Here is a 25,824-nt window from a genome sequence, read left to right as displayed (position 1 = left end):
AGGTATGAAGCAGGATTGAAGACAAGATGGAGATGAGGCATCAGCCTTATATAGTCTTTTCCAGGTGTAAGAACACCTCTTTGTTCTTACTGTGGAAAATTACAGCAAAATGGAGCCTGGAGTCACATGGATACTGCATACTTTGCTGAGTCTGAAGGCATATTTGCCTTCTCTCAATGGGTCCATTGGTCCTTAATGGGCAGAGCTTAATGAGCCATCAAGCAGGCTAGGCAGAGCTAATCCCAGCTTGTCTGGGATGTCACCCAGCAGCATAGCATAAGTTTGCCATACAGACAGTATAGAGCCAATATTCATAACTTCAACTACAAAACTGATACACATATATAGACAGCATAATCATAACCAGTAAACCATAACCTTGTCCTAGACACCCCATTTGACCCCCTTTATACAAGATTTGGTGCCACTACAGGACCTTGGTTGCAACAATGATCTATATGGTCCCAGTTTATGTCAATAACATCACAGGAGTACTGCAGAAAAAAATCTGGGGGTCATAGTGGACCATAAGCTAAATATGAGTCAACAGTGTAACACAGTTGCTTAAAAAGCAAACATCATTCTGGGATGTATTAGTAGGAGTGTTGTAAGCAAGACACGAGAATTAATTCTTCTGCTCTACTCCACGCTGATTAGGCCTCAACTGGAGTATTGTATCCAGTTCTGGGTGCCACATTTCAGGAAAGATGTGGGCAAATTGGAGAAAGTCCAGAGAAGAGCAACAAAAATGATGAAAGGTCTAGAAAACACATGAGCTATGAGGGAAGATTGAAAAAATTGGGTTTGTTTAGTTTGAAGAAGAGAAAACCGAGAGGGGACATGATAATTGTTTTCAAGTACCTAAAAGGTTGTTACAAAGAGGAGGGAGAAAAATTGTTCTCCTTAACCTTAACATCAGGTGAAAATCTGAGCACACACATTTGAAATATTGCTCCTGTAGTTTATAAAAATGATATTGTAAAAGATTATTTACTAGAAAGACCAAGAGAACATAGTACCAGAGGGGTAGCCGTGTTAGTCTGGATCTGTAAAAAGCAACAGAGTCCTGTGTCACCTTTAAGACTAACAGATGTATTGGAGCATAACATAGTTTTCCATTCATAGTAAAAAAACAAAAAAAAAATCCTGATGGAAATACACTGGTGCTATTCCAAATAGTAAACAATGATTCTTTAGTGGTACGTATGAGAAGTTTCCTCCCCGGTTGAGGGTACTATGGAGTAAATGCCAGCCGGATTAATGCAGGGGCTTTAGAGGCCACAGCCCAGGGCCCTGGGCTAAGCGGGGGGCCAGCAAAAAGATCTCCAGGATGCCAAACATCCAGATTTTTTTTGCGGGGGCCCACTTAGCCCAGGGTACAGCCCCTAAAGCCCCTGCGTGAATCCTGCTGGCAGGGTGCGGGAGGCGGATCCACGCACTGCTGCTCCCGCTGGGATGGAGCCGCCCGGCAATCGGGGGAAGCTCCAGTGTTCCGTCTGCGCGCTGCCCTCGCCGGCTGGCACTGCCCCCGCAGAGCCCGTCAGCTGGGAATTGTGACCAATGGGAGCTGTGGGGGTGGTGCCTGCAGGCAAGGCAGCGCGTGGAGCCACCTGCCCCCCCACACACACACACCATGCACTGGCCACTTCCAGGAGTGGCAGGGGGCCAGGGCAGACCCGGCCCAGCCTGCGGGACCCACCATCTGCACTGAGAGAGCTGGAGGACAGCAGGTCCCTTGCACACCATGATCCAGCCAGGCCTCTGGGTTCCTCTCCTTTCCCCCGGCCGCTGGTGGCCACCGCTCCCTGGGGCTGGTGTGAGCTCTAGGCCGGGCTGCTGGCTCTGTGCCGGGCTCCTAGCTGGGCTGGAAGAGGCCACGGTGCCCAGCTCAGGACCATCTCACAGCGAGGCGCCAGCTGGCACTGCAGGGACACAGCACCTCCGAAAAGGAGCCCCCGGGTGTCCCAGTCTGAGCTCCAGCTCAGGGGCTCCTTGGGCCATCCCTGGCCTGGATCCGGACTCCCTGCCTATCTGGGGCCCAGCCAGAGCGAGGGAATTTGTACTGACTACCCCGGAGCAGGGCCCTGCCGCCCAGCTCCCTGAGCAGGGCAGAGCATCACAGGCACTTTCTCCTGGCACTGAACGGGGGGGGGGGGGGTCCGTTAAGACAAGCAGCCAGTGCTCTCCCCCCTGCCTGGCTCCCTGCCGCCGATGCCGTGCCCAGCTCCTGCCTGCCGTCGCACCCAGCAGCTGCTCAGGGAAGGAGTGGGAGAGGTGGGACACCCACAGGAGCAATGGGCGCTCAGGCTGTGCCAGGGTGGGGCGGGAGTTGGCATGGGGAGGGGCATGGGGCACTGCTAATCACCTTCTCCCTAAGGGGCGAGTGAGGGGAATGGAATGTGACCCATTTACAAGCAGCACAAGGGAATAGTTTTCTTACCAAACTGACCACCAGGCTGTGGAACTCATGGCCACAAGACGGTGATGAGGCCAAGGGCCGGGGGGACCCAGAAAGGGTTAGACATTTACCCGGCCCAGGAGACCATCCAGTGCGAGAACAGCAGAGACGGGGCATGAGCAGCTGGCCAGCTGAGGGGGGGTGTGCGTCTTGTGCCATCTCCTATGGGGTGGAGCCCAGGCACTGGAGTCGTGGGTCCCTGGGCTGAGCTAGCCCAGAGGTGCCTGGTCCCCAGGCCAGAAGGGCCCGGCGTGAGGAGCTGGTCTCACCCCCTGCCGAGCAGGGCACCGGACTGTCCCCGGAGCGGAGCCGGTAGAGAAACAGCCGAGGTGCCGGTGATGGAGGATCCAGCCCAGCCCCGTGAATTGTGACCCCTTGGCGCCAGTGGGAATTGGTCCAGCTTCAGCCGCCAGCCCTGGGCTCGCGTGGGCCCTTCCCCGCCGGCCGGCCGAGCCCCTGGTGCGCTACGTTCCCCAGGCCGTGAGCACCACGCGGGGCACACGCAGGTCACAGCGGGTTCCTCGGCCAACGCGCCCGACGCCGGCGCTGCCGGACAGATGGAGGCTGCCCTGGCTGGGGCCGCAGCCCCGGGGGACGTGGGGCTCGGGGGCCGCCGATTTCACAGCTGGGCCGTGATCCCCACCCACTTCAGCACCACAACGGGGCCGCAGCCCCCCGGATGGCACATGGCACTGCCCCCTTGTGACAATGCGGTTCTGGCGGAACCCACCTGAGAGTGCCAACTCAGGACAAATTGCTCAAATAGGGCAGTTACAGCCCAAGGCTGGGGGTTTTTCCACCTCTAAGGCAAACCAAACCAGCCAGACTAGGAGAACTTCGGTCTCATCCCTTGACTAACCGCAAGTCTCACAAGCAATCTCCTTAGACACTCCAGTTTCCCAATATTACCACCAGTGCCACTCGTTATGGGGGCAAATGGTTATGAAAACCAATACCCCAGTAAAAGAAAAAAGGTTCTCCTGATCCCAAAGGACCAAGCCCCAGACCCAGGTCAATATACAAATTGGATCTTCCCCACAAATCACGCTGTTGACAATCCTTCAGAATCTAAAATCTAAAGGTTTATTCATAAAAGGAAAAAGATAGAGATGAGAGTTAGGATTGGTTAAATGGAATCAATTACATACAGTAATGGCACAGTTCTTGGTTCAGGCTTGCAGCAGCGATGGAATAAACTGCAGGTTCAAATCAAGTCTCTGGAATACATCCCCCGCTGGGATGGGTCCTCAGTCCTTTGTTCAAAGCTTCAGCTTGTAGCAAAGTTCCTCCAGAGGTAAGAAGCAGGATTGAAGACAAGATGGAGATCAGGCATCAGCCTTATATAGTCTTTTCCAGGTGTAAGAACACCTCTTTGTTCTTAAATTACAGCAACATGGAGTCTGGAGTCACATGGGCCAGTCCCTGCATACTTTGCTGAGGTACAAGGCGTATCTGTCTTCTCTCAATGGGTCCATTGTATAGCTGATGGTCCTTAATGGGCCATCAAGCAGGCTAGGCAGAGCTAATCTCAGCTTGTCTGGGATGTCACCCAGAAGCATAGCATAAGTTTGCCATACAGACAGTATAGAGCCAATATTCATAACTTCGACTACAAAACTGATACATACATATAGACAGCATAATCATAACCAGTAAACCATAACCTTGTCCTAGACACCCCATTTGACCCCCTTTATACAAGATTTGGTGCCACTACAGGACCTTGGTTGCAACAATGATCTATATGGTCCCAGTTTATGTCAATAACGTCACACCCCCAACGCAAAATTGATGCAGGAAGGGATGACACAAACATCACTGACTGCATCCCAAGAGCTCCCCATCCTGGGTTCTGTCTTACTACAGCTAGTATTGGGTTGGAAGCCATACCAGTGTATAACAGAAATGGTTTATCAAAATCATGTTTAACCACATGATTGAACCTCTTTACAACCTCAAGGTAAAACTTAGTTAGAACAATAGTGGATTGGATCTGCTCTGGCAGCATGGTTCCTGTATGTGCCATGTGATCTTGCCAAGAGCTAAAGAAAACTGCTACTTTATCCATACCAGCTCGGGCAAATGTTTGGAACCCAATTAACATCGAATAAATGCAGATATTAATGTTCTTCATAGTACAGGAATCTTGGCATTTAGCCATGAAAGCAATATGGTAGTGTGCCTCAGTCTTCCTTTTCATACAGCACATTAGGTCTGGAATGTCCTTTCCCCTGTGAAAAGTTCCCATATGCATTGCCTGTGAAACCCCAGTGTAACAAGGCCTTTTAACATAACGCGTGTTTTCATGTATTCCTTTTAACATGTCCAAGGGATTCTCCAAAAGATTAGGCACATTGTACATTTTTACCGTTTGTGGCAATAGCAACACATTCATTACAAAATTAAGCAATAACAACAAGTTCATTGCAAGTGTCCATCTACAATCATGTTTGTCATGCCACCCCTTTGGTTCAATACCATTGGAGTTTGGGCATTTTAAGGTTAACCTGTGGCTTCCCTTTGCAAAATTCAGTTTTCTCTTTCCTCCTTGTCCTGCAGAATCAAACCCTGATTTCTCTTGCTTAACAGAATTCACTGGCTGATGGGGTGGGCCCTCTGTGCTAACAGCTATTAGCAAGTCCTCCCTTTCCCAGCCAGGCAAGTAATTTGCACTACCCCAGACCAGAGCCAGTCCACCAGTTTTCCTATCCTTAACTGCTATAATTTCCAAGGCTGGACTCTGCCTTAAAGAGATACCACACAAATCCAAAGAGTCTGCGGGTGAGAGTTTGCTTGCTCTCCCCCGCATCCTCAAGCATTCAGCCATAAAACTGCTCTGCTCTGACACATCAGTAACCAAATCTGTCCTCAAACCCTGAAGCGCAAACTGCTCGTTTAAAGAATTAGAAAGAAGACATTTCTGTTCCAACACCATTGTCTCCCCAACAAGTTGGCCCCACACAGCCACTTGGTTATAGGGCTGCCTCAATTCCTTAACAACTTTTACTTCCTCTGAGACCTTCTCAAAGCTACCCACACTGGATCTTTTAAAAGGAAAGTCAGTGGATCCATTCCCAACAGACAATTTCTGGCTGCTAGGAACTGAAACTTCCTTGATTAAATCACTCTCACACCCTTCAGTTGCAGGGAACTGCTTGCACCGAGTACCCTGAGGATTCCTTTCTCCAGGAGCTTTTCTAAGCAGCAAATCACCCCTCACAGAAATTCTGCCCTTACCCTCTTCACCTAGGGCCTGCTCTAAAGGAACACTTTCCTGAGCAACAACAGACTCTGTCTGGGTTTTACTTGCATTCAGGATCACCTTTGGCCCATCAGGCAGATCTCTACACAATCCCCTTTCAGGCACACCCATAGACTTTTTAGATAAAAGGTTAGAAATACTTCCCTTCTCTTTGCCACACACAAGCTTAGGAATTTTTTCCTTTTTGCTACAAGTTGTTAAACTGTCCGTAGGTACCACAACCAAATTACCTTTCTGCTCTCCTTGTGCCCTGGCTAGGGTATCACCCTGATCAGACAGAGTTGTTACACCCTTCTCCAACCACACATGAGCAACAGGCAAAATACAAGCACCAGAATTTTCTGGTCTCTGGGACTTTGCTAAGACACTAACTGGATGCAACCTAGTTATGGTGCCATTCTCCCCAGCAGATGCAAACTTAGGACCATTCCCTTCCTGGGCTTTAGTTGAATCCAGAACCAACTCTGAGACAGCTAAATTACTCTCAACCATCACAGGCCGAAAGGCCCCTCCTGTCTGCTCCACAGACAAAAAAGAGTTGGAGACGCATTTTTCTTTACCAGACATACAGTTTGGGATTTCATTTCCCTTGTCCCAGCAAACCGGGCTGTTCACAGACAACTGCTTGGAGACTGGGGTAGCTTCCTCCATAGGCAAGTCAATACCCCTGACAGACACAGGCACATTTCCTTCATTGTCACTATTCTTCGCACAGGAAACAGGTAAGGTATAGGGACACTCATCTTCCACTCTCCTTGCCTTCCCAAACTGCTGACTAGATAAAGCCATCAGTTCACAAGACTGCCTAGACTCATCCAAAATCTCCTTGTTCTCCTCTCCCTTCGCTTGATCTAATTCCAGATTTACTTCTGAGACATTAGATAGACATTCAGAAACTTCATTTACAGCCAAACAGCTACTTTCCAAGGACAAACTTTTGGAGAAACCCTCCATAGGCACAACCTTAGGATCAATCCTCTCTTGTGCCTGGTTTGTATTAACTTGACTGACCATAGCTTTAATATCATTTCCAATCATAATATCCTTAGGGATTATGTCTTTTACTCCCACAACCATGGTGCCCTCCAATCCCTTCCATTTCAGGTGGACTTTAGCCAAAGGCACCCTGACAAAATACTTAGATAAGGCTACAACAGTTACATCTTCACCTGGCAAATAATCTTCCTTCCTGACAAGACTTGCTTTAACCAGAGTAATATCTGCTGCAGTGTCCCTCCATGCCATACACCTTACTCCATTCACTTCTGCACTGCTAATAAACTCTGCGTTATTTCCCCCATATTTAGCTTTAATGTGAGTTTTAAGGTCAAATTCTTCAGAGACCACAGAAACAGCATTTGCACACAGGGCACCAATGCTGGGCTCTGTGTGGCTTGCCTGTGAGTTTACAACAACAGGGTTAGCATTTGCCGTGGCATTTGGGGTTGCTGGTTTTGGGCTGCCCTTCAGCGTCGGGCAGTCTGATCTCATGTGGCCCAGGATACCACAGTGATAGCATGTAACCTGCTGGGGATGTGAGTTCCTACCCTCCGGGCCCCCTTGAACTCCTTTAGAAGAGTCAGGTTTATTTTTAAATCCTTCCCTCCTCTTGAACTGGGGGGAATGGTGATTACTTTTCCCCGGGGTTTTACACCCTTCTCGAGCCCTGTTTTGGGTATGGGCATCCGCAATCTCTGCCGCCCGTAGGACTGACTCAGGGTCCCTGTCACACACAGCTGCTCTCACATTGTCAGGCACAATGTCTAAGAACTGTTCCAAAGTTATCAAATCCAGCAGTTTTTCAAAACTCCCATGAACCTTGGCTCCCATAACCCACTTTTTAACAAAACCCATCAGCTTATGAGCACATTCTACAAAAGTACAATCCTTAGACATTTTAAACTCTCTAAACTTAACTCTGTAAGATTCAGGAGTAACCTTGAACCGCCTTAACACAGAATCCTTAAACAGCGCATAATCTAAGGCTTCTTGTTCCCCCAAGTCATTGAATACCTCCCTGGCCTTTCCAGTCAGTCTGGTCAGCAGGACAGGCATTCGCTGACCCTCGGGGATCTGGTACAGATTGCAGAGGCGTTCAAAGGTAGACAAAAACTCCTCTATATCCTCAGTATCGTTGTAAATGGGACACATCCTTTCCCAGTTTTTCTCATGGCGGGGGGGAAGTGGAGCACCAGGTGGGGATGACTTTCTCCGCTCTTCCAGTACTTGGAGCTGAAGTCTGGCCGTCTCCTGTTCCATCCTGTGAGTCTCCTGTTCCATCCTGTGAGTCTCCTGCTCAGCAGCGAGCAGCTCTAGACGTCCCTTACGAGCTCTCTCATCAGCCTCCTTCTCTAATTCTGCTATTTTTTGCTTCTCCAGCAATCGAAGATCTGCTAGCTTCTGTTCATGCTCAAATTGCAGTTTACTTGTCACCCTTTGCATCCTAATTTTTTCTGCATCTTCTGCAGCCTCAGGTAAGGGCTGTGCTCTTGCCCCCTGATCACTGGCTATTAACAGATTTCTCAGTTCTTCCTTTGTAGCTTTCTTTCTAAAGCTTATCCTCTTTTCTGAACACAAATTTTCCAGGGCTTTTTTGCCAAGTCCCTCATATGCTCTTTGCTCAGCCATTGCAGCAGCTCTTTAACCAACAAAACTCTCAATCCCAAAATTCAAATTTGGATAGCGTGGGGTTCTGACCCAAAGCTTAATTGACCTGGTTCTGTGGATCCTGCCGACTACGCCACTGTGACAATGCGGTTCTGGCGGAACCCACCTGAGAGTGCCAACTCAGGACAAATTGCTCAAATAGGGCAGTTACAGCCCAAGGCTGGGGGTTTTTCCACCTCTAAGGCAAACCAAACCAGCCAGACTAGGAGAACTTCGGTCTCATCCCTTGACTAACCGCAAGTCTCACAAGCAATCTCCTTAGACACTCCAGTTTCCCAATATTACCACCAGTGCCACTCGTTATGGGGGCAAATGGTTATGAAAACCAATACCCCAGTAAAAGAAAAAAGGTTCTCCTGATCCCAAAGGACCAAGCCCCAGACCCAGGTCAATATACAAATTGGATCTTCCCCACAAATCACGCTGTTGCCAATCCTTCAGAATCTAAAATCTAAAGGTTTATTCATAAAAGGAAAAAGATAGAGATGAGAGTTAGAATTGGTTAAATGGAATCAATTACATACAGTAATGGCACAGTTCTTGGTTCAGGCTTGCAGCAGCGATGGAATAAACTGCAGGTTCAAATCAAGTCTCTGGAATACATCCCCCGCTGGGATGGGTCCTCAGTCCTTTGTTCAAAGCTTCAGCTTGTAGCAAAGTTCCTCCAGAGGTAAGAAGCAGGATTGAAGACAAGATGGAGATCAGGCATCAGCCTTATATAGTCTTTTCCAGGTGTAAGAACACCTCTTTGTTCTTAAATTACAGCAACATGGAGTCTGGAGTCACATGGGCCAGTCCCTGCATACTTTGCTGAGTTACAAGGCGTATCTGCCTTCTCTCAATGGGTCCATTGTATAGCTGATGGTCCTTAATGGGCCATCAAGCAGGCTAGGCAGAGCTAATCTCAGCTTGTCTGGGATGTCACCCAGAAGCATAGCATAAGTTTGCCATACAGACAGTATAGAGCCAATATTCATAACTTCGACTACAAAACTGATACATACATATAGACAGCATAATCATAACCAGTAAACCATAACCTTGTCCTAGACACCCCATTTGACCCCCTTTACACCAGATTTGGGTGCCACTACAGGACTTTGGTTGCAACAATGATCTATATGGTCCCAGTTTATGTCAATAACGTCACACCCCTGCTGGGGCGGCCTTGGCCTGGGAGGGGGTTGGCTGTGCCTGGGGGGAGGGGCGGTGCCCAGGACTCCTGGGTCCCGCGCTCCCGGCTATCACCGGCTCAGCTGGCTGCGCGACCCTCCTCTCCAGCGCAGAGCTACCCGCACTCTGCTGTCGTTCGGCGCCTACGGGGTTAACCGCGGCCGGCCTGTCTGCCCCTCACAAACATGGCTGGGGCGGGGTCTGCCCCTCACAAACATGGCTGCCAGGACGGGACCTGCCCCTCACAAACATGGCTGCCGGCCGGGGCGGGGTCTGCCCTTCACAAACATGGCTGCCGGCTGGGGCTGACAGGGGCGGGGTCTGCCCCTCACAAACATGGCTGCCGGCCGGGGCGGGGCCTGCGCAGGGCTGCCGGAAGCTGCCGGACTCAGGCGGCTGCAGGATGCGCGGGGCGCTGGGGTCCCTGCCCGAGCTGCTGCTCCGGGGCTGGGGGGAGCCGCTGCCGCTGCTGCTGGCCGCCAGCGCCGCCTTCCTGTGCTACTACTGGGTGCGCGTCCCGCAGGTCCGTCCGGTCAGCGCTGTGGGGGTCGGTCCGTCCGGTCAGCGCTGGGGGGTCGGTCGGTCCGTCCGGTCAGCGCTGGAGGGTCTGTCCGTCCGTCCGGTCAGCGCTGGGGGGGGTCGGTCTGTCCGTCCGGTCAGCGCTGGGGGGGGTCGGTCTGTCCGTCCGGTCAGCGCTGGGGGGTCGGTCGGTCCGTCCGTCCGGTCAGCGCTGGGGGATCGGTCCGTCTGTCCGTCCGGTCAGCGCTGGAGGGTCTGTCCGTCCGTCCGGTCAGCGCTGGGGGGTCGGTCCGTCCGTCCGGTCAGCGCTGGGGGGGCGGGGGTCAGTCCCACGCTGTAGGGTCGCTGGGCTCTGTCTGGCCTGGGCTGGAGCCGCCTGCGGGACAGCTTTGAGCTCCGCCCGAGCTGGGAGCGATTGGGGGGGGGGGGTCCCAGCCCTAAGAGCCCCCCCTCGCTGTGACCGCCCCCCGGCTCTCAGCCCAGATAACCTCTCCCTCCTTGGGAGCCCCCCGGGGCAGGCTCCACAGGCAGGCGGGGGGGCTGGGACTGTGCAGTGGGGGTGCTCGGAGCTGCTGAACCTGGAGCTGATGGAGACCACCCCAAGCTGGGGGTGCGGCAGCCCCCCAGTTCCAGCACCGCTGTCCTTGGGGCCTTCTGGTGGGGCCTGACCCCTCCTGGCCTGGAGCTCAGAACTGACAACCAGCTGTGGGGGGCTGGGGCCCCTCTGGGCAGCCCCTGGCCGGGACCGTCCCCTAGAGCGGAGCTGCCTGCGGCTGGGTCTCTCCCACTGGGGCTCCTGCTCCCTCCAGGCCCTTGGGGGATTGTTCTGGGGGCTGGGACCCCTGGCCAGTGACATCCCCCGGGGCGCTCGCTGCCCTCGCCAGTGGGGTGAAGCCTGTCCCCCCCAGGCTGTGCCCGTCCCCCCCGGACACCCCAGCCAGGGTCCAGGCTGCGTGTCCCTGGCATGGCTGTGCTGACCTCATTTCAGATCAGTCCTGGAGGAGCCGGGCGTGGAATGAAGCGTCCTTGCCCCATAGCCCAGCTGGGGAGTGACTCCCTTCCCCTGGGGGGAGCCGCTGTGGCTGGGGGGCAGGGGCTGAGGAAGGGAAGGCCCCCTCCAGGCTGGGAGCAGAGCCCAGTTCTGCAGGCCGCAGCTCTGGGCTGTGCTGGCGTCTGTCTCGGTGTTTTCGGATGCTCAATGCCCGCTGGCCGAGCAGTGATGAGAACGGCCCCCACAAGGCTCCTGTCGGGGTGTGCGTCATCACCCCAGATACTGGGCCGTGCCCTGGGGCACAGCCGCTCCCTCCCCCACTCGCTGCATCTCTCTGTTCCTGGTTCCTCTCTGCCCTCCTCACGTGGCCCCATCTCACCTCTGGCCTAGACCGGCACCTCCCGTCCCGCCTCAGCTGGGTGGGGCAGGGCCGTGGCCTGGAGTCTGGTCGCTCAGGGACGACGGCGATTCCCCCCCGCACCCCACCGGGCGCTGTCTGGCTCCTTCGCTCCCAGCACCGGGGAGCTGGCTGGGACCCACTAGCTAGCAGGGCATGTGAGCTGGGAGAGGGGTCTGTCCCTGCTGGCTCAGCCCCATGGCGTGGGATCTCGGGGGGCCCTGTCCATGGCTTGTGCCAGGGCCTGTGAGCGTGACGGGCTCTGACAAGCCAGGCCGTGCTGGAGCTGGTGGGGACGTAGGGCCTGGGAGCCGGGCCCGTCCTTTGGCTTGGGCTGGCCCCAGCTCTCCCCGAATCTCTCCCCAGAGGCCCCTGCTGGTGGGCGGGCTGCCGTTCTGCACCTTCCTGGAGACCCACTGCCCCGTCGTCAGCGAGCCCTTCTACCCCACGCCCTGGTGCTTCGAGGGCCGGCTCCAGACCCTGCTCCGCTTCTTCCTCCAGTCCCGGCCCCAGGTCTCCTACCGCAGGTGCGTGCTGGGCTGGGCGAGTGGCTGGGGCGGCTGCTCCGTGACTCCCAGGCTGTGCCCATGGGGCGCTGCCCAGGCCCCTGCTGCCCGGGGCTCACTCCACCCTGTGCTCCCTGCCCAGCGAGTTGCTCCGCACAGCGGATGGAGGGCAGCTGCTGCTGGACTGGGCGGACAATGCCGAGAGCCAGCGGTACCCGGAGCCTGGCACACGCCCCACCGTCCTACTGCTGCCAGGCCTCACCAGCAACAGTCAGGCCACCTACATCCTGCACCTGGTGCAGCAGGCTTCCCGCGCGGGGTACAGGTGAGACGCTGCGGGGGAGCTGGGCCTGAGTGGGGGGCTGCAGGGACCCAGCCTCATGGTCAGCCCACGAGGGTCGGGCAGCGATGGGCATCTGGCTCAGTGCCGGTCTCTGAGGGGCATTGGGGCAGGGGGGCTGGTTGGGGGAAGGGGGGCTGGTGGGGGAACATGGGGGTGGGGATGGAGATGGAGGGGTTGTGGGGGAAGGGGGCAGGGAGCCTCACCCGTCTCCTCTCTCCCCAGGACTGTCGTTTTCAATAACCGAGGGTGCAAGGGGGAGGAGCTACTGGTGAGTGAGCTGTGTCCCCGGGGGGGTGGGCCTTGGGGCCCGTCTCCAACCCAGAGATCCTGGCCCAGGCGGTGCGGTGGGGGGCAGCACGCTCCGTGGGCCCTGGAGGGGAGGGCAGGGCTCGGCCCGTGGGTCCCGGCAGGTCGGAGCTGCTGTCCCATCTATACAGGCAAAACACGGGGTCTAAACTAGCTGTGAGCCCTCGAGACAGACCTCGGGCTCCCTGGGGATGGCTCTGAGAACAGCCGCTCAACGGGCAGCGATAGCCGGGCCAGCTACCAGAGCGCGGGGAGCCCTCAGGAAAGGGATGGATCAGACAGCAGAAAATATCCTATTGCCTCTGTCTAAATCCACGGGATGCCCACACCTGGAATACTGCGTGCCGCTGTGGTCGCCCTGGCTCAGAAAAGATCCTCTACGTTTGGAAAAGATGCAGAGAAGGATTAGCAGATAGAACAGCTTCCGTATGAGGAGAGATTAATAAAACTGGGGCGTTTCAGCTTGGCAAAGAGACGACTAAGGGGTGATATGATAGAGGTCTATAAAATCAGGACTGGTGTGGAGACAGTAAATAAGGAAGTGTTATTTACTCCTTCACGTAACACAAGCGCTAGGGGCCACCCAATGAAAAGAATAGGCAACAGGTTGAAAACAAACAACAAGGAAGTATTTCGTCACACAACGCATGGTCAACCTGTGGAACTCTTTGCCAGAGGATGTTGTGAAGGCCAAGACTAGAACAGGGTTCAAAAAAGAACTAGATAAATTCACGGAGGATGGGTCCATCGATGGCTATTAGCCAGGATGGCCAGGGATGGTGTCCCTAGCCTCTGTTTGCCAGGAGCTGGGAATGGGCGACAGGGGATGGATCACTGGATGATTCCCTCTGGGGCACCTGGCACTGATCACTGTCAGAGCTGGGGCCCTGGGCTAGCTGGCCCAGTCTGGCTGCACTTCGCTCCATCCCATCTTGCAAACGGCTCTCAGGGCTGAACCCTCCCCATGCACCTGGGGGGCCAGGACCCCCCTCCCTTGCATGCAAGACTGGGGGATCCAGCATGAACACCCCTGTCAGCTCCATGGCCCCCCATTAACTGCAGTCAGCCAGGGACACCCCCCAGTCAGCCAGCCCTGTCCATGCTGCCACTCTGCCCCCGTCAGCTCTGCTCTCGCTCTTAGACCCCCAGAGCCTTCTGCGCAAGCAACACGGAAGACCTGCAGACCGTGGTCACCCACATCAAGGCCCAGCACCCGCGGGCGCCGCTCCTGGCCGTGGGTGTCTCGCTAGGCGGGTGAGGAGCAGGGGCTGGCACAGGGAGGTGAGGGGTAATTGCCCAGGTATGTGGTGGTTAACGTCTGCCCCCCCAGCTGGGGAGTAGCATGGGGGGGGGGGCTCAGATCCCCGGCCCACCTGCGGTGCTGTCTCCCCAGGATCCTGGTGCTGAAGTACCTGGCACAGCGGGGGCACGACACGGGGCTGGTGGCGGCCATGACCTTGTCCGTCCCCTGGGACACCGAGGAATCCAGCCGCTCGCTGGAGCAGCCGCTCAACTTCCTGCTGTTCAACCGGCGCCTGACAGCCAACCTGCGCCACCTCGTCAGCCGGTGGGGCTGGGTCAGGGGGGGTCAAGGGGATGGTGGGGCTGGCTCATGGGGGTCAGGTATGTGGGGCTGGGTCAGGGGGGCTGTAGGGCTGGTGCAGAGGTTGGGGGGGACTGTGGGGGGGGTGATACCTGATCCTCCAACCCCCATGTATGTGGTGAGGAGGTGTGGGGCAGGTGCATGGAGGTTGGGGGGAATCTGGGGCTGATACATGGGGGTCAGGCTGCGGGGCCAGGCTAGGGGGATCAGGTATGTGGGGCTGGTTGATGGGGGTCAGGGGGCTCTTGGCTGTCTTGCTTGGCAGCCCCCCTGCTGACTGTGGGGCCCGTTGCAGGCACAGGAAGGTGATTGCAGAGAAGGTGGATGTGGAGCCTGTACTGCAGGTATGGCCCCCGCCTTCCCCCCCCGCCCAGCCCAGCCGCACCCCCCAGTGCCCCTGGCCCTGACCCCCGCTCTCTGCCCCAGGCGCGCAGTATCCGGGAGTTTGACGAGCGCTACACGGCCGTGGTGTTCGGCTACGGGACGTGTGCCGAGTACTACCAGGACGCCAGCCCCTCGCACTTGGTCCATGCCGTGCGCCTGCCCGTGCTCTGCCTCAACGCGGCCGATGACCCCTTCTCGCCGCTGCAGGGTGAGTGCCGGGGGCTCTGGGCCCAGCGGGGGGGCTCTGGGCTCAGCTCGCGGCTGCCTGACTCGCTCTCTTTCAGCCATCCCCCTGGCCACGGCACGGCACCTCCCCACACTGGCGGTGCTGGTGACGGCACGCGGCGGGCACATCGGCTTCCTGGAGGGGCTCTTCCCCCGGCACGAGAGCTACATGGACCGCGTCTTCGCCCAGTTCCTCGCCGCCGCCTTCGAGCACAGCCAGGAGCTGAGCCGCAGCCTGGGAACCGAGCGCCCAGCCCCCCAATAAACCACCTGCCCGGCTACCTCCTGTCCTCCATGAACTGCAGGGAGCCAGGCCAGGGCCCTGCTGCAGTGACACCAACTGCGGGGCTTGGGCCAGCCTGGGCTATGGGGCAGGGCCGAGACCTGGGCCCGAGAGGGGAAAGGCCCTGCTGGACCCCTGCCTGGGGAGGACTGGGGGAGCTGTATGGAGACCAGCTTCCGGAGCTCACATTACCCAGGCTCTTCCCGGGGGGGGGATTTCCCCCCCAGAGACACCCCCCCAGTGGTCAGACCCCTGGGGGAGGGGCAGAACAATGGCCATACAGCCGGGGTGGCAGCTGAAGGGGGAAGGCTGCCCCCAACCGGGCTCTGGCTCAGCAGAGATCGTAGCCGGCCAGTCCTGCCGAGACCCCCGGCCCAGGGCCAATGGAGCCAAGTGGCTGGGGCCTCGCACAGCAACGGGCCTGTGCCCAAACTGGGGGGGGAGGGGGGGGGGACCGTAGAGGAAACGGGATTTTCTATTAATTGCACTCCCTGCAGTTCCCCCCATGGGCTCTGCAGGCCCCCCCCCAGGCACGCACAGGCAGGGGAGCGACAGGTCAGACTCCAGTTTTAATGGCAGCCAGCGACCCGCAGCAGGAGCACGGGTTGAGGCTGCTGGCACATCGCTGGATGGGCGTCGTGGGTCCGACTGGCACAGGCTGGGCTCTCAGCCCCCTGCCACGGCCCAGCCAGAACATCTCACCTTCCCGAGAGCTCCGGCACCGTCCGTCCCATGCAGGAATCCGCCCGGAGCAGACGTCCCCACCACGGGCGGGCAGGGCAGGGGCACCGGGCGTGGGGCCAGGGGGCTGCCGGTCTCTGAGCTGCTTCACATTGTCCCGGGGGGAGAGCCGGGCCGGACCAGGCAGGCGAGGGTCCCGCCGTGCACCAGGCAGGGGCAGAGTCTCTCGGTGTCCCAGGGGCTCCTCACGCCTACAGGAAGCCGGGGAAGGCCAGCTGCAGCAGCAGGATGGTGGCCACCACCAGGCCAGCGCAGAGCAGCAGCAGAAGCCACACGGGGAAGCTGCCTGTGGGAGAGAAGGACCCGGCTCAGGGGGAACCAGCCACCTGGGGGGGAGGGGGCAGTGAGAGGGGAGGGGGCGTGACGTCAGGGGGGCCCCGCTAGGATCTAGCCGGAGCAGGGAAGAAGCCTGGGCCAGGGCGGGGGGCAGGACCCCCACGGGGTCTGTCCCACAGGCCCCCCTCCCCCCAGGGGCCCGGGGCACGTACGCCTGGGGGGCAGCAGATGCAGCTTGCAGCGGCTGTCCACGGCCACGCTGAGCAGGGCGGCCTCGTTCTCGGCCAGCAGCTCCCGGCCCCGCCGGCTCTCAGGCAGGAAGGCCACGTCCGTCACCACGATGCCATGCGCCTCCTTCACGTAGTACAGCCTCTGCGGGGAGGGCAGGGTCACGGGCATCACCACGGGCCAAGCCGGGTACTGGGCCCTGCCCAGGATGCAGCTGCCTCTGGGGTGGGGCAGCAGCTGCTTCAGCCCTGCCCAGCCCGAGGTGGGGGGGTGTCCAGAGCTAGGCCAACGCCCCGCTCCCACAGGGGCACTGGAGAGTCCCCCCACCCCCCGCCAGGGAGCCCCGCCCACAGGGAGCCCCGCCCCCTCCAGGCGCCCAGAAGCCAGTTACCTGCAGTGAGAAGGAGACGTGTATGGCAACCGAGCCCGTCACAGTGCCCAGCCCCAGAAACGTGCCCGAGTCACTGGTGGGACAGATGGCACCAAACAGCTGGTCAGACAGATGGACAGCACAGTCCCCCCCAGCCTCACCCTGACCCCCCCACAGCCCAGCCTGCCTGAGAACTGGGCCAGCACCCCCACCCTCGCCCTGACCCCTCCCCCAGCCCAGCCTGCCCAAGAACTGGGCCAGTGCCCCCCCCCTCGCCCTGACCCCTCCCCCAGCCCAGCCTGCCTGAGAACTGGGCCAGTGCCCCCCCCCCAGCCCAGCCTGCCCGAGAACTGGGCCAGCACCCCGTCTCCCCCCAGCCCTCGCCCTGACCCCGTACCTGACGGAGAGGCAGGAGACGACCTCGCCCCCGCAGGGCTGGGTGAGCAGCGGCAGGAAGCTTTTTCCATCCCACTTGGTGAGGTAGCAGGGCGGGGGGCGGCGCCCGCGCTTGTGGGGCACCTGCACCGTGTAGAGTCGCAGCGCCTCCGCCTGGTCCGGCACCGCCCCGAACCTGCCACCGGGAGCCCGTCAGCCCAGCCCAGCCCCCGCCGGCCCCCCTGAGCCCAGCCCCCACCAGCCCCTCTGAGCCCAGCCCCCACCCATGCCGGGAGCCCGTCAGCCCAGCCCCCGCCAGCACCCCCGAGACCAGCCCCCACCCACGCCGGGAGCCCGTCAGCCCAGCCCCCACCAGCACCCCCGAGACCAGCCCCCACCCACGCCGGGAGCCTGTCAGCCCAGCCCCCACCAGCACCCCCGAGACCAGCCCCAACCCACGCCGGGAGCCCGTCAGCCCAGCCCCCGCCAGCACCACCAAGACCAGCCCCCACCCACGCCAGGAGCCCGTCACCCCAGCCCAGCCCCCGCCAGCCCCCCTGAGCCCAGCCCCCGAGCCCCACCCTTGACCCACCCGAACAGCCGGGCCCCTGTCCCCAGGGATAAGTCGACCTGGCCAGGCATCGCTCCAAGCCAGGGCCCTACCTGCAGGCCTGGTAGCGGTAGGTCTTGTCAGGGATGCCCGGCATATTCTCGTCCCAGCACAGCCGCAGCACCAGCTGGTCCCTCTGCCACACGCAGCAATGGAAATCCCGGCCCGCCGTCACCACCTGCCGGGACGCAGCCGTGAAAGCCGGGCGGGGGGGCCCCCAGCCAGACTCAGGAGCGATGGAGACCCAGCCTCAGTTTCCCCAGTCCGTCTGGCCTGCACCAGGCTGCGACTCCCCCTCTCCTGTCTAAGGCACCGCGGCCGCTCCCCACCGTGTGCCACGTCCCCGGGCCAGCACCGGCATCCTGAGCCCCCCTCCCCCACCCACAGGAACCTTCACTCAGGGACGCCGGCCCCCGCCCCACACAACCCCCCTGATATGTGGGGGGCAGGCAGCGAGCGCCCCGGGGGGGACTCACCCTGGGCTCCGGGGTCAGCTGCTCACCTTGTTCTCGGGACCCAGCGCAATGTCCTCAATCTCCCCGTCATGGGCTTTGAACTCCCGCACCTTCTTCATGCTGGGGAACTGAGAGAGAGCCGGGCTCAGCCGCCAGGCCGAGCCCAACACCCTCCCCTCCCCACAACTCTCCCTATGCCCCCAGTCTCCCAGCTCCTCCCCACACGTCAGCCTGGCTGCCACTAACACTGCTATGGCCAGGGCGGGCGCAGCCAGCCAGGCTGGTTTAGCCCGAGGACCTGGGATTGCCAGACTGGACCCGGCCGCCTAGGGCCAGGTGTTGCAGAGAGGGAGGTGCCCGCCCTGGTAGCCCTGAAGCAGCAGAGTTAGTTATAACCACACCCGGCAGACTTGTGAACCACAGAAAAACAGCCAATCCTGTGTGAATCTTGCTAAGCTCGGGGCCCCACTGGCATCCTGCGGCAGTGAGTTCCACAGGCTAATTCATCATTGGGCTAAAGAGTGTTTCCTTTTATCGGCTTTCAACTGCCCCCCTTTTAGCATCTTTGAACTCTCCTTGGTCTCACGTTATGAGCTGGGAGAAGAAACATGCCCCGTTCTCCCTACTACTGCCCGCCCGCCCGAGCAGGACAGTGACAGTGAAATGCTCAGGGTGATTAGTGAGGCTACAAAAACAGAAAACCCAGTAATAATGGGGGATTTCAATCATCCCCATACTGACTGGGCACACATCGCCTCAGGACAGGATGCAGAGAGACCATTTCTAGACACCGTTAATGACGGCTTCTCGGGGCAGGTGGTCCTGGAACCCACAAGGGGAGAGGCAAGTCTTGATTCAGAGCTAAGTGGCTCACAGGGTCTGGTCCAAGAGACGAACATAGGCAAATCGCTCGGGAATAGTGACCATAATGTTAAATTTAACTTCTCTGTAGGGGAGAAATACCAAAGAAACCCACCACAGCAGCATTCAACTTCAACAAGGGGAACTACACAAAAGCCAGGACATTGGCTAAACGCAAATTAAAAGGAACAGTCACAAGAGTGAAATGCCTGCAAGCTGCATGGAAACTATTTAAAAACACAACAACAGAGGCTCAAACTAAAAGGATACCCCAAGTAAAAAAAAGAACAGGAGTACTTGTGGCACCTTAAGAGACTAACAAATGTATTAGAGCATAAGCTTTCGTGGACTACAGCCCACTTCTTCGGATGCAAGTGGGCTGTAGTCCACGAAAGCTTATGCTCTAATAAATTTGTTAGTCTCTAAGGTGCCACAAGTACTCCTGAGGGTCCTGTGGCACTTTTGAAACTAACAGAAGTACTGGGAGCATAAGCTTTCGTGGGTAAGAACCTCACTTCTTCAGAAGAAGTGAGGTTCTTACCCACGAAAGCTTATGCTCCCAGTACTTCTGTTAGTCTCAAAGGTGCCACAGGACCCTCTGTTGCTTCTTACAGATTCAGACTAACACGGCTACCCCTCTGATACAAGTACTCCTGTTCTTCTTTTTGCGGATACAGACTAACACGGCTGCTACTCTGAAACCAAGTAAAAAAATCAGTCAGAGAACCAAAAACCCACCCCCCTGGCTAAACAACAGAGTAAAGCGGTGGTTAGTGACAGAAAGGCATCCTTTCAAAATAGGAAGTCAAATCCCACTGAGGAAAACAAAGGATAAACTCTGGCCAAGTGAAGTATAATCAAGCAGGCCAAAAAAGAATTTGAAGAGCAACTAGCAAAAGACACAAAAACTAACAGCAACATTTTTTCGAAGTACATCAGCAGCAGGAACCCTGCCAAAGCGATCAGTGGGGCCGCTGGACACTGGAGATGCTAAGGATGCACTCAAGGAAGACAAGGCCGTTGCAGAGAAGCTCTCTGCATTGGCCTTCACTGCAGAGGGAGATTGCCCCACCTGAGCCATTTTCTTTTTAGGTGACAAATCTGAGGGACTGTCCCAGACTGAGGTGTCAGTAGAGGAATGTTTTGGCACAAATCGATCAGTTACACAGTGACAAGTCACCAGGACCAGGTCAGTTATCAGAATGGAGAGAGGTAAATAGTGGTGCCCTCCAAGGGTCTGTACTGGGCCCAGTCCTAGTCAACATATTCATAATCCATCTGGGAAAAGGGGTAAACAGTGAGGTGGCAAAATTGGCAGATGATACAAAACTGCTCAGGATAGTTAAGTCCCAGGCAGACTGTGAAGAGCTACAAAAGTATCTCTCAACACTGGGTGACTGGGCAATAAAATGGCAGATGAAATTCAAGGTTGATAAATGCAAAGTAACTCACATTGGAAAACATAATCCCAACGCTACATACAAACAAGAAAGATCTTGGAGGCATTGTGGATAGTTCTCTGAGAACATCCACTCAATGTGCAGCGGCAGTCAAAAAAGTGAACAGAATGTTTGGCATCATTAAGAAAGGGATCAATAATAAGAAAGAACAGGAGTACTTGTGGCACCTTAGAGACTAACAAATTTATTAGAGCATAAGCTTTCGTGGACTACAGCCCACTTCCTTTCGTGGACTACAGCCCACTTCTTCGGATGCATAAAGCTTATGCTCTAATAAATTTGTTAGTCTCTAAGGTGCCACAAGTCCTCCTGTTCTTCTTTTTGCGGATACAGACTAACACGGCTGCTACTCTGAAACCAATAATAAGAAACTATCATATTGCTTTTATATAAATCCCTGGTACGCTCACACCTGGAACTGTGTGTGCAGATGTGGTCACCCCATCTCACAAAAGATCTATTGGAGTTGGAAAAGGTTCAGAAAAGGGCAACAAAAATGATTAGGGGTCTGGAACGGCTTGAATATGAGGAGAGATTAATAAGACTGGGACTGTTCAGGTTGGAAAAGAGACGACAGAGAGCCAGAAAATCATGCCTGGTGTGGAGAGAGTGACTAGGGAAGTGTTATTTACCCCTTCTCGTAACACCAGAACCTGGGGTCACCCAATGCCATTAATAGGCAGCAACAGGAAGCGTTACGGCCCCGTCTAAGCACTGACCGGCCCCCGCCCACCCAGAGGGAGGCCTGAAGGATCTTGGGCAGGGACCCCCAGCCGACATCACCTCCCACAGGGGAGCAGGCTCCACTCCCACCCAGGCCTGCTCCTACCTCCCAGACTCGGAGGAACCCGTCGGCGCCGCCCGTGGCCAGCAGCGAATGGTCCGCGCTGACACGCACGGCCTTCTGCAGCGCGTCAGGGCTGAAGTCCGTCTGCACGCTGCACAGCGTCTCCACTGCCACCTGGCCTGCCTCGCTCCTCGTGTCACCCTCGCCTTTCTCAGAGGGGCTGGGGGCCTTTCGCTTCCGGGGGCCCTTCTCCGCACCGCCTGGGACAGAAAGAGCAATGACGGGCCACGCCAGCCGGGCGCCTCCGACCCCTGCCCCCATCCGCTCCCCACAGCGCCCCCTGCTGGGCGAGGCCGGACAGAGTAGCCAGGAGCTTCCCCCCCCCCGCCAGCTCCTCCCCCCCCACACACACAGCGCCCCCTGCTGGGCGAGGCCGGACAGCGTAGCCAGGAGCTCCCCCCCCCGCCAGCTCCTCCCCCACACACACACACAGCGCCCCCTGCTGGGCGAGGCCGGGACAGAGGAGCTGTTACTTTGGTACTGCTGAGAAGTCAGCCCTGGCTAGGAGCTGCCCCTCCCTGGGCTGGCACCGGGGCTGCGCGTCTCACCGGCCTTGCTGGGGGCGCTGCTGCCCGCTTTTCTCGTCGGGCCCCTGCAGGCGGAAGCGGAGGATGTGGCAGCTGGCGTCCTGCCCTGCCGCGATGACGTCGCCCGCCAGCGCCATGCTCATGGTGGCCCGGGTCTCCGTGTCGTGGGAGTGCAGCAGCGAGGCGCTGAGCTGGCCCCCAATCTGCTCCAGCTGGAGGAAATGCTGCAGGGAGCAGAGGGAGACACCAGGGCACAGGGCGATCAGGGACGGGTGTGGGGCAGGGGAGCCCCGAGGACACCCAGGGCTGGGCCCACCCCGCAGACCCCAGGCAGGCTTCGGGCAGCCCCAGAAGTGGCACTCTCCAGCTGAGCCATCGCGCCCCAGCAAGGCAGCTGCAGGGGGACGACAGGCTCAGCACAGGCCCACTGCCTGCCCCCCCAGCCGCAGGAGCCCGGCCCCAGAGCCTGGCACCAAACCACCAACAGCCCAGAAAGTGCTGAAAGTGCATGATGCACACAGCCCTGCCGGTGCCCCTCACTCCCGACCCGCAGCCCCTGCTACCCCAGCCCTGCCGGTGCCCCTCACTCCCGACCCGCAGCCTCCTGCCAGCCCAGCCCAGCCCCCCCCAGCTCTGCCAGTGCCCCTCACTCCCGACCCGCAGCCCCTGCCAGCCCAGCCCTGGGCTCCCGCCAGCCCTGCCGGTGCCCCTCACTCCCGACCCGCAGCCCCTGCCAGCCCAGCCCTGCCCCCCCAGCTCTGCCGGTGCCCCTCACTCCCGACCCGCAGCCCCTGCTAGCCCAGCCCTGCCCCCCCCAGCTCTGCCGGTGCCCCTCACTCCTGACCCGCAGCCCCTGCTACCCCAGCCCTGCCGGTGCCCCTCACTCCCGACCCGCAGCCCCTGCCAGCCCAGCCCTGGGCTCCCGCCAGCCCTGCCGGTGCCCCTCACTCCCGACCCGCAGCCCCTGCCAGCCCAGCCCTGCCCTCCCCAGTTCTGCCAGTGCCCCTCACTCCCGACCCGCAGCCCCTGCCAGCCCAGCCCTGGGCTCCCCCCAGCTCTGCCGGTGCCCCTCACTCCTGACCCGCAGCCTCCTGCCAGCCCAGCCCAGCCCCCCCCAGCTCTGCCAGTGCCCCTCACTCCCGACCCGCAGCCCCTGCCAGCCCAGCCCTGCCCCCCCCAGCTCTGCCGGTGCCCCTCACTCCTGACCCGCAGCCTCCTGCCAGCCCAGCCCAGCCCCCCCCAGCTCTGCCCCCCCCCCTCACTCCCGACCCGCAGCCCCTGCCAGCCCAGCCCTGCCCCCCCCAGCTCTGCCCCCCCCCCCTCACTCCCGACCCACAGCCCCCCCCCAGCCCAGCCCTGGGCTCCCCCCAGCCCTGCCGGTGCCCCTCACTCCCGACCCGCAGCCCCTGCTAGCCCGGCCCTGCCCCCCCCCAGCCCTGCCGGTGCCCCTCACTCCCGACCCGCAGCCCCTGCTAGCCCGGCCCTGCCCCCCCCAGCTCTGCCAGTGCCCCTCACTCCCGACCCGCAGCCCCCTGCTAGCCCAGCCCTGCCCCCCCCCAGCCCTGCCGGTGCCCCTCACTCCCGACCCGCAGCCCCTGCCAGCCCAGCCCAGCCCCCCCCAGCTCTGCCAGTGCCCCTCACTCCCGACCCGCAGCCCCTGCCAGCCCAGCCCTGCCCCCCCCAGCTCTGCCGGTGCCCCTCACTCCTGACCCGCAGCCTCCTGCCAGCCCAGCCCAGCCCCCCCCAGCTCTGCCCCCCCCCTCACTCCCGACCCGCAGCCCCTGCCAGCCCAGCCCTGCCCCCCCCAGCTCTGCCCCCCCCCTCACTCCCGACCCACAGCCCCCCCCAGCCCAGCCCTGGGCTCCCCCCAGCCCTGCCGGTGCCCCTCACTCCCGACCCGCAGCCCCTGCTAGCCCGGCCCTGCCCCCCCCCAGCCCTGCCGGTGCCCCTCACTCCCGACCCGCAGCCCCTGCCAGCCCAGCCCTGTCCCCCCAGCTCTGCCGGTGCCCCTCACTCCCGACCCGCAGCCCCTGCTACCCCAGCCCTGCCCCCCCCCGCTCTGCCGGTGCCCCTCACTCCCGACCCGCAGCCCCCTGCCAGCCCAGCCCTGCCCCCCCCCGCTCTGCCGGTGCCCCTCACTCCCGACCCGCAGCCCCCTGCTAGCCCAGCCCTGCCCCCCCCCAGCTCTGCCGGTGCCCCTCACTCCCGACCCGCAGCCCCTGCCAGCCCAGCCCAGCCCCCCCCGCTCTGCCCCCCCCCTCACTCCCGACCCGCAGCCCCCGGCCCCGCCCCCACCAGGCCGTTCCTGACGCCGGTCCGGGCCGCGCCGCCGCCGCCCGCCGCCAGGGCCAGCCCGCGCGGGTGGATCTGCAGCGCGTAGAGCGGGAACGGGGCCCGGTAGAGCTCGGGCGGCCGGCGGGGCCCCATGGCGGCTGCGCTGGGGCTGGGGGCTCCCGGACAGCCGGACGTCCACTGCGCACGCGCACACCCGGCCCTCCCCACCGCGCCTGCGCGCAGCAGCCCGCACACGTCAGCATGAGGCGGCCCCGACCGGGAAGGCAGATCCGGGATCACGTGACGCCCGACCCTTGTCGCTGCGCCGGCGCCATCTTTGTGCGGGGCACCTCGTGCCCGCGGGGCCGCCGGGACCTTAAAGGGGCCGCGTCCCGCAGAGTCCGTGACGGGCAGCGCTGCGAGACCGAACTGCACGGGACAGCCGGGCTGCCCCCCCTTCCTACGCCCCGCCCCCAGGGACCCCCATAGCCCCCATCCCTAACTATGCCCCGCCCCCAGCCACCCCCAGGGACCCCCATAGCCCCCCATCCCCACAGCCCGTCCCTGCTGCCCCCACACAGTCCCCCAATGAACCCCGCATGGCGCCCCCATCCCTCCCTATCTCCTGCCCCAGGGACCCCCTGACACCCCCATCCCTCACTACACCCTCTCCTGCAACTGAGGACCGCTGGGGAATGCCCCCCACCTCCAGGGACCCCCAGCACCCCACAGCCCATCCTGCCCCCAGGGAACACTCCCAGTGACCTCCAGCCCCACCCCAGAGCCTGCCCCTGGCTACCCCTGCCCCACTGCCACCCCTGGGCAGCCTCTCCCCTAAGGAACCCTCCCCACCCCCAGGGAACCCCTGGCAACCCCCTCCTCCAGGGACCCCCCCACCCAGCACACCTCCCGCCAGAGCCCACCCCACCCTACCTCCAGGGAACCCCTGGCAACCCCCTCCTCCAGGATCCACCCAGCACCCCGCTGCCTCCATCTGCCAGGGCCTCCCCCCAGCACCCCCTGCCAGCCATTCCCCAGGGCACCTCCCAGTGACACCCCGGCAGCCTGTTAGTTTTTAGTGCATGTGTCACGTTATTGACTTAAACTGGGACCGTATAGAACATGGTTGCAACCAAGGTCCTGTAGTGGCACCAAATCTTGTATAAAGGGGGTCAAATGAGGTGTCTAAGACAAAGTGATGGTTGGCTGGTTATGATTATGCTGTCCGTATGTGTGTGTCAATTTCGTAGTTGAAGTTATGAATATTGGCTCTAAACTGTCTGTATTTCAAACTTATGCTATGCTGCTGGGTGACATCCCAGACAAGCTGGTGTTAGCTCTGCCTAGCCTGCTTGATGGCCCATTAAGGACCATCAGCTTCAACTGACCCATTGAGAGAAGGCAGATACACCTTGTAACTCAGCAAAGTATGCAGGGGTGTTCTTACACCTGGAAAAGACCATAAAAGGCTGATGCCTCATCTCCATTTTGTCTTCAATCCTGCTTCATACCTCTGGAGGGACTTTGCTACAAACTGAAGCTCTACAGAAAGGACTGATGACCCATCCCAGCTGGGGATGTACCCCAGAGACTTGATTTTGAACCTGCAGTTTATTCCATCACTGCTACAAGCCTGAACCAAGAACTTTGCCATTACTGTATGTAATTGATTCCATTTAACCA

The 25,824-nt window shown here is 59.3% G+C and overlaps 2 protein-coding genes across 11 annotated transcripts; one reads left to right on the top strand and one right to left on the bottom strand.

Moving 5' to 3' along the window:
• Positions 1–9,714: 9,714 nt before the first annotated feature.
• ABHD1 (abhydrolase domain containing 1) lies at positions 9,715–15,552 on the top strand. Of its 10 annotated transcripts, XM_065587335.1 has the most exons (9): positions 9,949–10,083; positions 11,834–11,994; positions 12,116–12,298; positions 12,539–12,584; positions 13,764–13,876; positions 14,016–14,189; positions 14,521–14,569; positions 14,652–14,817; positions 14,894–15,115. In XM_065587335.1, the coding sequence occupies exons 1-9, from the start codon at positions 9,964–9,966 to the stop codon at positions 15,097–15,099; spliced, it is 1,218 nt and encodes a 405-aa protein (XP_065443407.1). In that variant the 5' UTR covers positions 9,949–9,963; the 3' UTR covers positions 15,100–15,115. The 10 variants fall into 10 exon arrangements, with proteins under 10 accessions (XP_065443405.1, XP_065443400.1, XP_065443408.1 ...); XM_065587333.1 differs by lacking the exon at positions 11,834–11,994 and having other exon boundaries at positions 9,715–10,083; XM_065587337.1 differs by lacking the exon at positions 14,016–14,189 and having other exon boundaries at positions 9,948–10,083.
• Positions 15,553–15,667: 115 nt separating this feature from the next.
• PREB (prolactin regulatory element binding) lies at positions 15,668–24,385 on the bottom strand. Its single transcript, XM_065587338.1, is given in 10 exon segments — positions 15,668–16,144; positions 16,347–16,506; positions 16,754–16,826; positions 17,130–17,303; positions 17,771–17,895; positions 18,220–18,300; positions 21,323–21,540; positions 21,889–21,913; positions 21,915–22,091; positions 24,163–24,385. Coding segments are annotated over 10 exon segments (1,260 nt in total). The 5' UTR covers positions 24,295–24,385; the 3' UTR covers positions 15,668–16,049.
• Between the last annotated feature and the right edge of the window lie 1,439 nt (positions 24,386–25,824).

Source organism: Chrysemys picta, chromosome 3 (assembly GCF_011386835.1).
Source record: "Chrysemys picta bellii isolate R12L10 chromosome 3, ASM1138683v2, whole genome shotgun sequence".
Taxonomy (NCBI): Eukaryota; Metazoa; Chordata; order Testudines; family Emydidae; genus Chrysemys; species Chrysemys picta.
This window is presented reverse-complemented; position numbering and strand designations above follow the sequence as displayed.

What these genes read in the sequence shown, in the direction of transcription:
- ABHD1 (XM_065587328.1), top strand. Translation starts at nt 9,746, where the DNA reads ATGGCTGGGGCGGGGTCTGCCCCTCACAAACATGGCTGCCAGGACGGG. An exon ending in GCAAGGGGGAGGAGCTACTG is followed by an intron (nt 12,585 to 13,763) that starts GTGAGTGAGCTG and finishes TCTCGCTCTTAG; the next exon opens with ACCCCCAGAGCCTTCTGCGC. An exon ending in GTGGGTGTCTCGCTAGGCGG is followed by an intron (nt 13,877 to 14,015) that starts GTGAGGAGCAGG and finishes CTGTCTCCCCAG; the next exon opens with GATCCTGGTGCTGAAGTACC.